Here is an 18,780-nt window from a genome sequence, read left to right on the forward strand (position 1 = left end):
GGGTTGTGAGTTCGAGTCCCGCACGTGGCAGCAACGTTCGACTCCGATCTTCATCGACAAGGATTGCCCGTTTTTCCTGAGAAGGTTTTAAAATTGTCCGTTTATAAATTCTAAAATTATAAAGAAACTAAGGTTTCAACTCCCTCAAGCAAAGTTGACCTTAGATGGATTTGGCTATTTTTTAGGTCCTTTTTGGTTATTTAGCTCTTCAACTGTTTTGATTCTTATACATCCTCGGCCTTCATATATTCGGCTTTGAGTGTTCCTGATGAAGGTAAATCCAGAAAAGCGCTTCGGACGCATGAAATTAATAACGTGTTGTTTTCATTTTTTTCGGTGGTTCATTCCGACCTCCTCCAGCAATAAAAACTGGTCTTCACGATATATCCAAGAGTGCTGAGTTACGTTAAACACCAATAATCAATCAATCAATTTAAAGCACTTCTATATGCAAGTGAATCTTATTACTTTCTGTAGGTTTTAATTATAATAGGACTTTGGGCTTTTGAAGGGTACACTAGTTTACAAACTTTATGATTTTAGTGAAATGTTTACTTTGTCAAGAGACAAGTAAAACAATTAAAGGTATCTACTCCGAGATATACAAAATGTAAATGACTTACAATTTTATAACTTGGTGTAAACATGCATCAGTGCCATATTTGCCATTTATGTAGGTCACACAACCCCATATTTTACCCTTCCGTTCCTTTAATTTAGTTTAAAGTCTAAGTTCAGATCTCAGATATTTACTCACCTAAAGTAATTAAACTTGGTTAAAGGTATATTCGAGGGAGTATACCAACATTCAACTTTAGACCTTTAACCTTTATGTCATGCTTCTTTAACAATTTGTTTATAACTAACTTATCAGCTGAACACTATTATTATAGTATTGATTGAAATTATACACATTTGAAACATGTTCTCTATCATTAATTTCTAAAAGTGAAAATGGTACAATTTGGTGCATGAATGTTTATTTCATCAAACTTGAATTTTATGAATATTAATGAATAGGGTCATGTATACATATCCATGCTTTGCTTACAAGTATCTGATTCAAGTGTAAACTGGAGTTGATAAATATAGTCATCCATGGACTTCTCTAACGGGAAAGCGTAGCAGTAAAAACCTTGATAAAGTGGGACGTTCGTTTGGCTAAGCCTGATGTATAAATACGCAGCCACATCCGGTTGGAATTTGAGGTGTTAATTGCGATGCCTCGTGACGGAAAAGTGTCGCGTTATCTGCATAATAAAAAAATAAACCTGAAACATGTTGCAAGGCAGGTCGCCCTACCTTGCTAGAGGTTTAGCTAGCTATAAAACCAGGTTTAATCCATCATTTTCTACATAAAGAAATATCTGTACCAAGTCAGGAATATGTTGTTTTCAAGTCGTTTGATGTGTTTGAGCTTTTGCTTTTGCGATTTGATAAAGGACTTTCCGTTTGGAATTTTCGTTGGAGTTCGGTATTTTTGTTATTTTAATTTTTACAGAACCTACCTAATGTATTTATTGTCGATTTGTTCTTTCCATTATGAAACATTTCCGACTGGAAGTTAAACAATCAACCATAACAGATAGAATAAAACGAACCGTTATCCGATCAATAAAGACGAAGCGTTATCCGATCAACAAAGACGAAGCTGGGAACAGAAGTATCTAATAGTAAAAATATAAAAATAAGAAAAAGTTGTATGATTGCAAGTGGGACAAATATCCACCAGAGATCAAATGACGTAGATGTTAGGAACTAAAGGTCACCGTACGGCCTTCAATAATGAGCAAAACCAATACCATAAAGCACGTTATAAAAGGCCCAGATAGCACAAAATGTGAAACAATTCAAACGAGAAATCAACGAACTTAATTTTATATAAAACAATAAACGAAAAACAGATATGATATACAGCGACTATAATATTCAATTCAATATAATAATCGTTTTAATAACGTTTGGGGCATAATTTACAGTCACTAGACATCATAAATTTTAATCAATAAATCTATTAATTTTATAGAATTAATGTAATAAACGGTGGTTTACTGTCAGGGTTTTGATATGTTCTGAATTTTTTGTTTTTGAGTTTATGGACTTTTCTTGCTGAAATAAAGTTGATGGACGTAGCATGCGCACTAGTGACTAGGAATATTTACATATATGTATTTTGCGTTTTACGTACAAAAGCTACATGATAGACAATTTGGTAGGAGTGACTATTTTAAAACCCTATTAAGTTTTATCCCTGCAACAATAGACCACTTTCGAGTTCGTTGGTTTTAGTGAACAGCATTCGTGCGTTTAGGGGCATCGTCACTTCCTTCCCATGTTGAGCGAGCGGCTGAACTAATATAATGCTGTATTGTACGAATTATTCGGCAAATTAAATTCTTATAATTTATAATAAGCACTGCTGTCATTAGGGAATTGTGATTAAGTACCTACGGAACAAACATTGTTTCTAGTTTATCCTGCATAATGACGATCACGAAGACGCTTGATGAACTTTAATAGTGCAGCGATACAGGCGATCCTCTCTATATGGTAAATACATGTGTGGTCTATTCATATCGTATATGTTTGGGTCTATTTCCTTTCGAATTGAAATGGACTGTTTTATGCGTTTAGTACCCATACTTAAAAAAAATCAAACAATTTATTCTTTTTAAAACATTCCCCTACACAATATGGTTTGTCGAAGCCTAATTAATGCTTCAAAGTTTGCAAATCTTTCCCTACGAAGAAAATATTTGAGGCCATAAACTTTCAACAAAACTTTTAATCCGATCTTGGATTAGATTTCTAAGAAACTCCACTTAGATCTGAAAATTGTTTACTAGTTATACGGAAATATCATTGACGATGCATACACATGTATATGCAAATCGCTATTCAGATATAGATCAAACTGGAATTTAAATGAAAAATATAATAATGTTTTAATCTTCGGACACTTTATCAAAGATATATTTCCGAGATCGCTCAATATTGTGACGGGAAATTTAAATGGAAAAAATTATAATGTTTTAATCTTCGGACACATTATCCAAAATATATTTCCGAAAACGCTCAATTCTGTCACATTATGATACGAATCGTGTTCCAGACAATTTGTCTAAGGCTTATCGTCTCATATTTCAACAAAGCATGTTGCGTAAGATAGCTTGATACCGGTAAAATGCGACAAATACGACAGGTTTAAAACAATTTCCTGTAGTGTTATTCCATTAATACGGAAGCCTTGAAGATGTCTAGGAAATGACTGGGTATAAACCGAAGTGAGAACGTGTCTATAATGACAGGGTATAAACCGAAGTGAGAACGTGTCTATAATGACAGGGTATAAACCGAAGTGAGAACGTGTCTATAATGACAGGGTATAAACCGAAGTGACAACGTGTCTATAATGACAGGTTTTATATTATTGACTTTGAAGTGAGAACGTGTCTATAATGACAGGTTTTATATTATTGACTTTGAAGTGAGAACGTGTCTATAATGACAGGTTTTATATTATTGACTTTGAAGTGAGAACGTGTCTATAATGACAGGTTTTATATTATTAACTTTTCTTTGTTTTCCGACTCCGTATGACATAATTTGTTAATGTGTCGTGGTTTGTTTAATTGAAAGAATTAAGTAATTATAAAGGCTCTGTCAACGATTTTATCATTACATGTATGTTATTATGATTGATTGATTAATCGATTTATTGATGGATTGATTGATTAATTGATTGATTGATGTGTTCTTAACGTCCAGAGGCAAATATGTCATGCGTAATTAGGACGAGAACAAATAGACGATCAATACTTTAGGTAGGTTCTGTAAAGAAGGAAGACAGGAATGAAGGCGGGAAGAAGAGATGAAAAAAAATATAAATAAACTCACCGTTGGTACAATTGACCTTATCACCTAAGAATAATAATCCATTCCTAGGTCAAAATATAAACGAATTTAATGAAAGAGCAACTTGTTTTGGTTCCTAGAATTCGAAAATCAAAAAAAACCCTTTAATTATTCACACAACATCAATCTGTTAGATACCAGTATTTACATTTTTGTGTCTGACATATTTGCCTTAGTGTTTCAAACTTCCTGCATAAAAATTAAAGAATGCACAATTTGCCGAAATGTTATCCATTTGATCTTGACTTTCATTAACGTTTTATATGTGCCACATCCCTAAGACTGTGTAAAAATGTGTGTACAGATCTGTAATAGTTCTGCCATGATGTTGATGCGGGTGGAATAATTTTTTTTGGAAAGCCTCAATTCATACCTAATCTTGACCAAAATTGTGTAAAATAGATATGTACGAATAATCAACTATGTCGAATTTTGACATGTTTATGACATGCAGAGACAGCAAATGAGAACAACATTTGATAAATTCAATGCGTCCGAAACGTTTCATCAGGCGCGTCTAACCTAACAAAGTAATAGACGGGGGTGCATAACAGAAATTTCTGCACAAAAGTGTCCAGATAATATCATTCAATTCATGCATTTTACTTGAGATTTCACATTTTCCCCTATTTTTCTATTTAATGGCTAGATAAAGTTTCTTATCATTCCCGATAGTATCTTCAGCTCAGTAGTTAGTGCATCGGTACTGACATGATTTTATTTATCGCATTTCTGAAAAATAAAAAAAAAATAAAGAAACTTTTTCTTTACTCCCTCGGGTAAAGTCGATCTTAGATGAATTTGATCATTCGTCATACGTCCCTTTTGGTCCCATAGCTCAAAACGTGTCTGCGTATTTATACTTCTCTGGCTTTCATAATGTTTACATTTGAAGGTCTCGATGAAAGCGCTGCTGTCGCACAATAGGAGGACGTATGGTAAATTTATTATGGCTTCTTTAGTGCAGAAAGGTCACTACATATGATTATCACTATAATGTCAAACCCATGTAGATATTGGCATAGTTGACCTTAAAAAGCCACTTCGCACATAATTAAAATGATATTTTACACACATCAACATTTGTGTAAAATATATCTTGTAGCGAAATATCTATTTCGGTTGAGCTGTAACGGTTGTTCATATCTAAATATTAATGACACTATTTCAAAATGAAGCAATTTTGGCAGTTGATGCAGTTTTGCACTAAATTCAAAAAGTTTGAAACCAACCCTAATGCAAATATGGAAGACAAAATCCAAAAATATAAAGACAGATTTTTGACAAGTTAGTATCTTATATTATAAACATCTAAATGTTGTCATTTTATAGATTAATAATACTTTTTGATTTCCGAATTCAAGGGGAACAGAAAAGTGGTCTTAGCATACCTTTTCAAATTTTATAAAGTGTTATTTTCAATAATTCAATCTCTTATCATACGATCTCCTTTAACCATGGGTTAAAAAATCTTTCATCTGTCTAATTTTCCACTGATTGCTTCTTTAAAACTTTAATGAAAAGTCAATGTTAGTTCGAAGCCTCGTTTCTGTCAAACTATAAGAAATAAATAGGTATTAATATCTATTTTAACGTATACTATCATTTTCAACTTTGATTACATCTCTTGAATGATGTAAAATTTCAAATTTAAGCCCTATTTTGATAATAATCTTAAGCAATTAAATGTTGATGTGTTTTTTAAACTTATTGAGACGAAACATGAAAAATTGATTGAAAACACATGAAAACCATAATATTTTTGCAAGAAAGCTATATAGGCCAACCTGATAAGGTTTACAGAATAGAGAATAATGGGCAAAGTGAGGCAGAATAAATGGCGAAAAAATAAAGAAATAGAGAAACTTGAAAAAGTAAAAAAAGAATAGAGAATAATAGGCAAAATTTATAAAGAATAGAGAAAACTAGCTATAAAAAAATAAAGATTAAATAAGAAGGAATACATATATTTTATTAATTGAATATGCTAGCTACCAGTACATGGTAATACGCTAAGCGTTAGAGGAGGGGTTTGGGGGTCGCGAATTCATTTTGTTTTACTGTGCCATTTTCTGCATGAAAATCCTAGTGCAACCGTATTGTAATGTGAAGAAGCGTTTAATTTTACAATTATTTCTTTCAACATTTACTTCAGTTTGTAATCTAAATACTCTCGCGAGATTTGATAATAACGGTATAAGTTGTCTAAGTGCCAGCACGAGACCAGCACGAGACGCCGATAACGATACATGTAATTCAACTACCACTACGAGACTGGTAAAAACAGTTCCCGGATGGAATAATAAGACATATTATTTTCTGTGTGCGACTTTATCAATAAAGTATTTATTAACTAAGTTTATATCTGATAAATTAATGTTTAAAACAGTCTCGCCACGAATCTCATTAATGCGTAAAGGTAAATAAAATATTTATCTATATCAACCTGGTTATTTTGTTTTTTGGAAATCGTGTATAGTATATAGATATAAGAAGATGTGGTATGAGTGCCAATGAGACAACAATCCATCCGAGTCACAATGTGTAAAAGTAAACCATTATAGGTGAAAGTATTGTCTTCAACACGGAGCCTTGGTTCACACCGAACAACAAACTATAAACGGCCCCAAAATGACTAGTGTAAAACAATTCAAACAGGAAAACTAACTGTCTATATATATACAAAGATGTGGTATGAGTGCCAATGAGACAACAATCCATCCTAGCCACAATGTGTAAAAAGTAAACAATTATAGGTCAAAGTACGGCCTTCAACACGGAGCCTTGGGTCACACCAAACAGCAAGCTATAAACGGCCCCAAAATGACTAGTGTAAAACAATTCAAACAGGAAAACCAACTGTCTATAGATATAAGAAGATGTGGTATGAGTGCCAATGAGACAACAATCCATCCTAGTCCACAATGTGTAAAAAGTAAACAATTATAGGTCAAAGTACGGCCTTCAACACGGAGCCTTGGGTCACACCAAACAGCAAGCTATAAACGGCCCCAAAATGACTAGTGTTAAACAATTCAAACAGGAAAACCAACGGTCTAATCTATATAAAAAAAGAAAACGAGAAACATTTATGAAGCACATCAACAAACGACAACCACTGAACATATTATTTCGTTTCCCCATTAAACCCAATTCTAGCATATATTTTTTTTCTAATTTTATGTTATTCTGGCTACCATGATTCTCGGGTTTTTAATATCATTATGTGGCTACTAAAGAAAGGATGTTTTTTGCTGCGCATGTACTGATTTTGTGTCATGGATGGATACCCCTAATCATTTGTTTATTCTATTAATTACCGGGGAATTTTCGATTTATTGATTGATTGTTAAATGCTTCGCGTCCAGTGGCAAATATTTCATGCATGTTCAGATTAAAAGAAATAAACAATAAATACAATAGGTAGGTCCTGTAATAGAAGGCGACCAGGATGAAGGGCGGGGAACATGAACTGCCACTGGAATATGAGGGTATATTGGATCAGTACACAAATTTAGCCTTACAACAGACCACATTCGGACCCCTCAAAGAGTATTTGTAATTGTAAGGGTTCTTTACAAGCAAAAGCGTGGCACTCTCTCTACAAGAGGCATCGAATTAAACGTCATCATTCTGATCGGACGTGACTGCGTATATATACATCCCGCACAAAAGAACGGACGCCCAACTTTGCCAAGGGTAATACTGCTGGTCGGAAGACGACCAATAGTGACCATATTTCTATTACCCAGTCATCCTTTGGGTTGGGGTCTTCGATAATGTCAGTTAGTATGTAAAACCTAAATAGAGAAGATCCCAAGACAAATGGAGGGAGGATTTAAAACAAATAAGTAAAGAAAAAAACAGATAGCACAATGACCAAAATGCCAACATAGGATACAGAAAATCAAAGACCAAGAAATGAGGGTCTGGATGGGGGTCCTTAGTTTCTGTAATCACAAACTTTTTTATGGTATTTTTCTATATCTTTATAAATAATGTTAGTCTGTAAAATTCTCATGAAAATGATTTTACAATTAAAATATTCTGTATTTAGATGATTTCTTTTTTCTGTAAATCGTTTATTTCTGTAAACAGTAACATGATTATTTTATTCTCCACATTTATTCTTTATACTTTTGCACCCCATTATTCTCTCTATTCTTTATATATTTTGCTCATTTTTCTTTGTAATTTTTTGGCCATTAATCTCTATTCTGTAAACCCCATTCAGACCCTCAAAATTACAAACCCCGTCAAAAATAGGGACTGAACTCGGGCATTTGCTATGGAAGGTCCAGGAATTCCCGCTCCATTAGTGACACAAGTCCTAACTGGATATGACATCCGAATAAGTGACGCTGCTTATCAAGAGAAGTTATTTTGTCGAAACAGCGTGTCTCACTTCTTATGGAGTTAAATGGTATTTTTCTATGCATACTTAGACTTATAAATTTGAACTTACATCGGTATACCCTATTGCTATCTTACCACAGTCAAATACACAGTTGCAAAATTGTTTCTGATGTACAGGAAAAAATGACATATTAATTAATTTGGTTAAATTAAATCAGACATCTTGTGGCTGGCTTCCGGCTTGTTTTCTATTTCAAATGAAATTCATAGAGAGAAGTTTATCCACATAAGAAAAAGTTTCCAAAGGGGAGTTTCAATCTTAATTTAAGGGCAATTATATAATATACATGTTCATAATCTTAATCATAATCTTAATTATAATCATAATCATAATCTTAATCATAATCTTAATTATAATCTCAATCTCAATCTTAATCTTAATCTTAATCATAATCATAATCATAATCATAATCATAATCATAATCTTAATCATAATCTTAATTATAATCTCAATCTCAATCTCAATCTTAATCTTAATCTTAATCATAATCATAATCATAATCATAATCATAATCATAATCATAATCTTAATCATAATCATAATCTTAATTATAATCATAATCGTATAATATAATGTACAAATACCATTCATATGTTGTACTGTTACACCACTGTCCCAGGTCACGGGAAGGGTTGGGCGCCCTCTAGCATGATTAACCGCGCCACATTCTGTATGTGCCTCTCCCAAGTCAGGGGCCTGTAAGTCAGTGGTTGTCGTTTGTTGCTGTATATCATATTTGTATTTCGTTCATTGTTTTTAAAATAAATAGCTGACTATGTGGTATGGGTTTTGCTCATTGTTGAAGGCCATACGGTGCCCTATAGTTGTTAACTTCTATGTCATTTGGTCTCTAGTGGAGAGTTGTCTCATTGGCAATTATACTACATCTTATTTTTATATGTATGCATCGCACTTTGGTGGACCGTGTCGGTTAACAGGAGACTTATGGTAGTAGGCTAATTGTAGTATAAAATACAATAATTGGCCGATCTACCTCTGAATAGATTTCATACATTTTACAACAGGACCACACTGCAGAAACAAATCACCCTGAAATTGTGTTCTGCTTTAAACATTTAAGCTACTGTTACATATATGAAAATTCTGAATTCAAGAAGTAAATTTATTTAGATTAGGTTAAGATTTAGACCTTCATATTTCACTTATCCATTGTTGAAGATTGTTTGTTGACCTCTAAATAAAATTGAGAATGGAAACGGGGAATGTACGTGTCAAAGAGACAACAACCCGACCAAAGAGCAGAAAACAGCCCAAGGCCACCAAGGGGTCTTCAACACAGCGAGAAAATCCCGCACCCGGAGGCGGGCTTCAGCTGGCACATAAACAAAAATGTATACTAGTTCAGCGAAAATGGACGTCACACTAAACTTCGAAACATATAAATGAACCAAAATTAATCTAAATCTCTTTTCGTTATTTTTGTCTGTCTCATTGACGTCAGTCTTGCGGATCTGGAAGGGGTTTACAGAATAGGGAATAATGGTCCAAAATTACAGAAAATAGGCCAAAAAACTAAAGAATAGAAAATAATAGGGTGTTAAGATATTTATAAAGAATAGAGAATAACAGCTAGGTTAAATTTATAAAGCATGCTTAAAAGAGAAAAAATGGCATAAAAATTAAAGAATAATGAAATTAAGTACCCCCATCTTGACACTCATTGTTTTTCCGCCAGAACATCTGCTGTTATGAGAACTCAGATTTTTTGTTGATAATCAATCTTTTAATAATCTTACAAATTTTTTATTTTCTTTTGATTTAAACTATGTTATTTTGGTTGTAGTCGTCCCACAGAGCATTTCGTCTTTTTCAATTGTTCAAAGATACAATAACAAATAATTTGTTTTCTCACAAATCAGTAATTAGAAGAAAGAAAAGGCATGGAAGTGTCTTTTATGTGACACTATATTACTCTATTCAGGAAATAGATTGTCACTCTCTGTGAACTCATTACCATAATAATTAAATATTAGTATTAATGGTAACCCCAATGACCGTCAATATACCGAAACGTACAGGAATAGAAACTTTATTAAGTACTGAATAAAAGAGACTCTGAATCAATGGAAATGATTGTAGAACAGAAATAATACTCTTAGACGTTAAATGTTATAATTAAAGCTATATTCTGAGACCCCTTTATCATGTTTTAAACCAGTGGTCCAAACAGGCGATTTTTTTTTTTTTTTGGTTGTTGTTAATAAAAAGGTCAAAACGATTTTGTCACTATTTTATACACTGCATTATTGTATTTTTTAACTTTATTTCGTTATTACTAATCATCAATAATTAATTATAATCATTGAAATAAATTGTTTGTAACTATTCTGCCGTTTGTGCGTGTTTAATTGACAATTAATACACCTTATCGCTATTTGTCCGGCATTTTTGGATTTCACAAAGGTTCCCGTAATATTTTGACGTCACAATAGAAAATGTCTGACGCAACAAAGGAAAAGTGATTATTGTATGACGTCAATAGTCTAAGCGACGAAGATTCTTGGGTCAAGTGTCGCAGATTCCCAAATAGCGATAAAGTCCAGTATACAATATCGTATTGCATTGTATAAGAGGTTACCTTATTCGTTTAGTTTTTAAAAACATTTGATCGATATCCTGAATTTTATAAACAGTGTGCAAAAATGTTAAATAAACCACATACCAACTTAATTTCAACCACATTTCATATAGAATTTGCGTTTGCTATTGTTTTTGTTTTTAACATTCACTGAACATGTATTAATTAGAACTTTATAACCATAGTGAAAAATACCATAGTTATTAGCAGTAAACGTCGTCCTATGCTTGTTCCAATAGATGTATTTACACTTGTATGCAAATTTGTCCGCCATTACTTAAAATCACACAAGTTCCCGTAAATTTTAACATCACAATTTAAAAAATTTGACGTCATAATTAAAAAGTGATTGTCAGAAGGTTATTCGGAGAAAGATCTAAGGTCATTCGGAGACAAAATTCAGCTGAATACTAAAAGTGTAAATACGTTTATATTTAACGTTCATTTGCGCCAATATAACATTTGTGCAAATGTTTTTTTTTTAGATTTTATATATCAAATTCGACATTGATAGATAATAAAATATGTTTGCACCAGTACACATTTTTTATTATCTACTTCACAGCTTCGCTAATGTTTAATGAATAATGTAGCTTGCAGCTTGGAAGAACATATTGTATGATCTTTAACTTCATGCTTTATTTAGCCTTTGTAATATTTATTTGTTTCGAGCGTCACTGATGAGTTTTTTGTTGACGAGAGGCATATCTGTATTGTTGAATTTTAGTTGTTTTTTATCCATTATTCTCCATTCTTTATATTTGAGCACCCCTTTATTCTCTACCTTCCCCCCGTCATGCTCTATGCTGTAATATTTACATCCCCCCCATCATTCTCTATGCTGTAATATTTACATTCCCCCGTCATTCTCTATGCTGTAATATTTACACCCCCGTCATTCTCTATGCTGTAATATTTACATCCCCCGTCATTCTTTATGCTGTAATATTTACATCCACCATCATTCTCTATGCTGTAATATTTACATCCCCCCGTCATTCTCTATGCTGTAATATTTACATCCTCCCAAAATTCTCTATGCTGTAATATTTACATCCCCCGTCATTCTTTATGCTGTAATATTTACATCCCCCATCATTCTCTATGCTGTAATATTTATATCCCCCCGTCATTCTCTATGCTGTAATATTGACATCCCCCCATCATTCTCTATACTGTAATATTTACATCCCCCCGTCATTTTCTATGCTGTAATATTTACATCCCCCATCATTCTCTATGCTGTAATATTTACATCCCCCCGTCATTCTCTATGCTGTAATATTTATATCCCCCCATCATTCTCCATGCTGTAATATTTACACCCCCCCGGTCATTCTCTATGCTGCAATATTAACATCCCCCATCATTCACTATGCTGTAATATTTACATCCCCCCGTCATTCTCTATGCTGTAATATTTACATCCCCCTATCATTCTCTATGCTGTAATATTTACATCCCCCCGTCATTCTCCATGCTGTAATATTTACATCCCCCGTCATTCTCTATGCTGTAATATTTACATCCACCCGTCATTCTCTATGCTGTAATATTTACATCCCCCCATCATTCTCTATGCTGTAATATTTACATCCCCCCGTCATCCTCTATGCTGTAATATTTATATCCCCCCGTCATTCTCTATGCTGTAATATTGACATTCCCCCATCATTCTCTATACTGTAATATTTACATCCCCCCGTCATTCTCTATGCTGTAATATTTACATCCCCCATCATTCTCTATGCTGTAATATTTACATCCCCCCGTCATTCTCTATGCTGTAATATTTACATCCCCCCATCATTCTCCATGCTGTAATATTTACATCCCCCCGTCATTCTCTATGCTGCAATATTAACATCCCCCCATCATTCACTATGCTGTAATATTTACATCCCCCCATCATTCTCTATGCTGTAATATTTACATCCCCCTATCATTCTCTATGCTGTAATATTTACATCCCCCCGTCATTCTCCATGCTGTAATATTTACATCCCCCCCCGTCATTCTCTATGCTGTAGTATTTACCCCCCCCCCCCCGTCATTCTCCATGCTGTAATATTTACATCCCCCGTCATTCTCTATGCTGTAATATTTACATCCACCCGTCATTCTCTATGCTGTAATATTTACATCCCCCCATCATTCTCTATGCTGTAATATTTACATCCCCCCGTCATTCTCTATGCTGTAATATTTACACCCCCCGTCATTCTCTATGCTGTAATATTTACATCCCCCCCCCCCGTCATTCTCTATGCTATGAACCCCGTCCAGATCATCCTAGATGGAAGTATGTATTGAGGTTACAGAACTTTATGAATGAAGTAAAATATGTTCGAAGGACACCGATAGAATACGGAAACTATAACATATACAAAGGAACAAAATGGCAAACTCGAATACCTATTTTTCTTTCTTAAGTTATTAGATCCGGTATCGATTTGCATTAATTTTGTCAACTCACGTAAGCAGAGACAAAAGAACTTTTCAGCAAGGACAGCTTTTAATTATTCCTTACCAGATACTTAATGACCAAAGGAAGCTTAATCAATATAATTCTTCTTGCTTCATTTTGTCCACAGCTTAATTTATTTATTGTCACGACCAATGTTATTTGAATAACAGAGGGTGTAGGTGGGAACTCTTCATTTCTATGTTCTTTGAATTTCTAGGCCATTTTTCTCTATTCTCTTTTTTTTTTGCCCATTTTTCTCTGTTCTTTATATTTAAGCATCCCATTATTCTTTATTCCTTAGTTTTTGGCCTATTTCTCTCTATTCCTTATTGTTGGTCTTATATTCTCTATGAGGGCTCTTCGTTGTTGTATTTTTAAGATTTTGGCATTTTTTTCTATTCTTTATTTCCTTTGTTCTCTATTTTCTCTACTCTTTATATTTTATCACCCCATTATTCTCTTTTGTTTATGTTTTGGCCTATTGTAATCTACTTTTTATTTTTAAGTCTTTTATTCTCTATATTTTCCCCATTATTCTCTATTCTGTAAACCCATCCAGACATTATTGTTCTCACTGCACTGCTCTCGATTTGTCCAATATTTCTGAAATGGTTCTATTTTGTTGATTTCTAGGTGAAGACTGATTTCGCATGTTCATTAAGTTATAGTAAACAAAATTAATTCGCATTAAAGTCTTATGCATGTATAGAGTCTGGGCCTTATGTAGCTGACTATACGGTATAGGCTTTTCTCATTATTGAAGGCCATACGGTGACGCATAATTGTTGAATTCTAAGTCATTTTTGGTATCTAGTGGAGAGTTGTCTCATTGGCAATCATATCACATCGTCTTATATTCATATATCGCTATAATAGTACAAAAGAAATTCAATAGTCAAATCCTTTCTCAATAAATCCAAAACTTCGCCTTTGCTAAAAAAGCAAATTTGTTTGTAACTAATGTCAACACAATGTCCTTCTGCGGAAGAATATTATAGAAATATATAGATATGGAGAACATGTCACCCACATAGCAATAAGAAAATCACGTGACAAGTTATTGAGCGTTTAAAGTTCGTCTTTGAACAATTAATACATGTACGTAAATACAATGATCACAAGCCGTATGGCAAGGCCAAACATTTAAATATCTCGGTTAGCCTCGTATATTTATCGTTTGCGTGCATTTTAAAATTATTCATTATTTTATTTCAGAATGGAGTCAAACATCACAAATGAAACACTGCTTGCGATTGGTAAGTGCAACTTATGTTCAGCATTAAACTATGACACAGGTGACTGGGGACTGGATCTTCTTTTTCTGTGTTACAGATAATAAATTTTAATTTAAAATTCGTAACTACTTCAGCTTACTATTCTTAATCTAATTATCTAATTAACTATTATATTTTTTCCTAGATATTTGTAACATAAAAAAGAGGCTCGTTGCCGCGCCAATATTAATCGTCGCGAAACGGTCAAACTAGGATTTTTAATATACATGTAGATACATCAACAAAGTTATAAAATCGCAAAAATAAATCTTCCCGAAATTGGGTAGAAAGGGTGAAACGCAAAAAAAAGTTTACGCGAAATAAGCTGGTTCAAAGTATTGCAAATCAAACAGAATTCATCTTTACAATACTTAATTGTCTAATCAGTTGTAGTAAATCCATTAAAACTTGTCTTAAGAACTCTAAACTCTTGTATTGGTAAAATTTATACCCCCCTCCCCCCAGCCCTAAAAAAAGAAGAGAGAACAAGAATAACTTAGCACTTACATATTTATGAGGGTCTTGATGGGGTTTACAGAATAGAGTATTATGTAGATATAAGAAGATGTGGTATGAGTGACAATGAGACAACTCTCCATCGACTAGTACTACAGGAAATGGGCACAACAATTTAAGAATATAGAAAAATATACCAGAAAAATGAATAATATAGAAAAGTGGGGTGCTTAAATATAAAGTAAAGTGAATAATGGGCAAACTTTTAAATATAAAAAATAGAGAAAAAGAATACTGAATGAAAGGAACTTAATTCATATTTTAATGATCATATCTAGATCATATTTTTCAATTCTGGATTTTTGTAGGTCGCCAACCAGAACGATGGGGATGGTGGACCCAGCAAATAGTGACACCGATTATCGTTCTTATCGGAATTGGCGGGAATATAATGTCGTTTTTACTAATGAAGACCAAATCCCTCCGAAAGAAATCCTACAGTCATTTTCTCTGTGCTTTAGCAGTATTTGACAGTCTCTGTTTGATTAATCGACAGATAGCATTGATACATCAACTCATGCACGATAAAAAGAAAGATGGAGTCTTTACAAATTATAGCGACATCTCGTGTCAAATTTATAGCTTTTATGAGCACGTGTGTTATCTGATGTCATCATGGCTAATTGTAGGAATGGCTGCCGAGCGAGTTGTAGCGATGTGCTTGCCGTTTAGAAAGACAATATTGAGAACGCAAACCGGAGCAATCGTGATGATCATTTCAACTTTTATTCTCATGTGCATATCTCAAATATTCCGTTTCATAATGATAAAAAATGTCGGGGGTAACTGTGAAGGCGATATGGAAACACATTCAGAGTATTTGAATCTACACATTTATTTTTACCAGTTTACATTGGTTCTAACATTGCCGTTTATACTGGTACTTGTCTGTAACAGCCTAGTTATCTATCAGATACATCGAGTGAGAAAGGCTGCCGGTAACACGAGATCTCGCGTTGTCGAACGATCTCACAAAACCACGTTGATGTTACTTGCCATCTCATTTACATATCTAGTAACCATGCTCCCTCTGGTGGTAATATCATTTGTATGGCAGGTAACTTTAGAGAACCAGGACATAGAGATGGTGTTCTTTCTTATGCCTTTTCAATCGTTTGTCTCCGTTATATCATACTGTAATTATGGTGTGAATTTCTTTATATACATTATGTCTGGTCGATCTTTCCGACTTGAACTCAAGAGGGTATTCCGAAGAGAACGACATCTTAGTATGTCTTCTACAAGAACAAGAGAGGAGGTAATGAAGCTTCAATAATCAGTTTATGACATACACTAAGACATATGCGTGACATATCGTTTGACGTGTTATTCGGTGTGACATATAATATAACATGTTTGGAATCGAAGTTAACTTTCTGAACGACTAAAATTAACATCACTCGTCGCTATTTCGGCCGATTCCTTACATCTATCTAAAGAACAAGGGAGAGCACCGGATTCACCCGAGGGTTGCCGATTGACAATAATATGTCATTTTTTTGTGCATGCGCATATCAAATAATATGTTGTAATATAATTACAATGTAAATTATATGGTTTCTGCTGTTAAACCGATGGTTGTTTGTAAAAACCAAGTTCATCATTACTACCAGTGATCTATATTATAAACTAAATAATGTATGTGGATCTGTCTATGTTTCCAATTGGAAGTATTTTAAGCCAGACATATGAGGAGCATTTGAAGGATAATAGATCTACCTAATATCTCTGTATAGAGTGAAATAATCAAAATTAAAAAAAAAATATCATTTAAATGTTTTTCCGACTTCTATGGTATGTAAAACTTTTCCCTGTTGGAATACTTGTTAGATGTAAAAATAAGAAGATGTGGTATAATTGCCAGTGAGACAACTCTCCAAAAGAGACCAAATAGCACAGAAATTAACAACTATAGGTCGCCGTACGGCCTTCAAGAATGAGCAAAACCCATACCGCATTGTTCTTGCAGCATTTTGTTTTAAGACACAGACACCAATTTGTGTTCATGGTACAAGATAGCTAAAAATGAAAGCAGATTTGTAAGATTCTGGCGTCATCACTGCAACTTACTTAAGGCATTACATTTGACACCATCACGAGTGGTTGACCGTTATGGAATATCTGTTTCACAGATGACGACAGATATGTTCCAATTGTCCAAACTATAATCCCGTCCCCTTTTCCCCGAATGTAACCCACCGAATTAGACTTGTCACCGGGTGTATATGTACTTACATGAGCAACACGACGGTACCACATGTGCACTGTAAATCTAAGTGTTAATAAATAGAACACTGCTTGAACGCTTTTTTGTAACACTTTTTGAACATGTAATGGTGTTCCAAATGTTTACACTAGTGTTCATCAATTGAATGTGTGGTGTTCAGTTTTTAATGCCTTTGTGTTTCATTTTTGGACACTTGATGTTAGAGTTCTTAACACTTAGTGTTCTACGATTTAACGTGTCCGAATGTTCAAAATCTTAATACGTCGACGCGTTCAACAGCCATGTAACACTTTTTGAACACATAGAACATATTTAAAGCCAAAGTGTTAAGATTCAGAACACCAGACGTTAACTTTCAGAACAGTTTACATAAGTGTTTAAAGTGATGGTGTTCAAATGTGGAACATGTTCTATTTTCAAGCGTACATAATTTTCCATAAGTACTCAACTTAAATAAACTGTTATAAAAACTATATTCAATCAGGCAAAATATAACAATAAAACATATTTTAACAAGTAATTCTTTATGTAATCAAATGAGCATATTATATGTAAGAAAAGTACACCAGATACCTTATGATATCACAAGTAACAGTCAGTGAAATCACATACATAATGTTTTTAATCTGACTTAATATATATCACAAATAATGATTTTCCCCTACATGACTAGATAGTTGCAACATCATTTGTATCCTAACCAAAAAAGCATGTCAATGTGATAATTAGATAGTTTATGATATAGGTATTTGTCACAATGAAAGTTTAAAAGTTTGCAAATTCCAACAGTTCTTGTACGATCACATACAATGTACGCTCCACTTTTCAGTGCACCTTCACTTAAAGCTATCAACTGGGTGGTATTTTATGTGTTGTTTTCAACTTCCAATGTCAAAATCCTCCACAACAAGGAATTTCTATGAGCCTATATATCCTGCAAAATAAAATTAAAAATTACTAGAAGAGAGTTTTTCATAAAGCATCAAATTATGCAATGCTTGTTATGCTTTAATGTCGATATATACTAGTGTACAAATTGATATTCTATAGCAATGAAATGCAAGTTTTGACATAATAAATTACAAAAGTCGATTTCTTGACCTAAGGTGAACAGATAGAAATGATACACCCACATAAGCTATTAATATACATATATTGTCATACCTTTTTTCGACATCTTTCTTTTTTCCACCACTTTATAGCATGCAGAAATGACCTTTTTGTGATTATTGGCTACCGGTTCCTAATTCAAACATTTTAATCTAACGATTCCTGCAAATAAAAAAACAAATGCATTTTCTAAGTCAAAAATGGTGTTCCAAATGTTTGCACAAGTGTTCATCAATTGAATGTGTGGTGTTCAGT

The 18,780-nt window shown here is 33.6% G+C and overlaps 1 protein-coding gene across 1 annotated transcript; it reads left to right on the forward strand.

Annotated features, from left to right (window-relative positions):
• Positions 1 to 7,366: 7,366 nt before the first annotated feature.
• LOC127722282 (growth hormone secretagogue receptor type 1-like) lies at positions 7,367 to 16,895 on the forward strand. Its single transcript, XM_052229174.1, has 5 exons — positions 7,367 to 7,406; positions 11,698 to 11,940; positions 12,406 to 12,480; positions 12,988 to 13,062; positions 15,497 to 16,895. The coding sequence occupies exons 1-5, from the start codon at positions 7,367 to 7,369 to the stop codon at positions 16,462 to 16,464; spliced, it is 1,401 nt and encodes a 466-aa protein (XP_052085134.1). The 3' UTR covers positions 16,465 to 16,895.
• Positions 16,896 to 18,780: the final 1,885 nt, after the last annotated feature.

The sequence above is a fragment of the Mytilus californianus genome, unplaced genomic scaffold (genome assembly GCF_021869535.1).
Source record: "Mytilus californianus isolate M0D057914Y unplaced genomic scaffold, xbMytCali1.0.p SCAF_12, whole genome shotgun sequence".
NCBI classification, from domain to species: domain Eukaryota; kingdom Metazoa; phylum Mollusca; class Bivalvia; order Mytilida; family Mytilidae; genus Mytilus; species Mytilus californianus.

What these genes read in the sequence shown, in the direction of transcription:
- LOC127722282 (XM_052229174.1), top strand. Translation starts at nt 7,367, where the DNA reads ATGAAGGGCGGGGAACATGAACTGCCACTGGAATATGAGG. An exon ending in CCCCCGTCATTCTCTATGCT is followed by an intron (nt 11,941 to 12,405) that starts GTAATATTTACA and finishes CCCCCGTCATTC; the next exon opens with TCCATGCTGTAATATTTACA. An exon ending in CACCCGTCATTCTCTATGCT is followed by an intron (nt 12,481 to 12,987) that starts GTAATATTTACA and finishes CCCCCGTCATTC; the next exon opens with TCCATGCTGTAATATTTACA.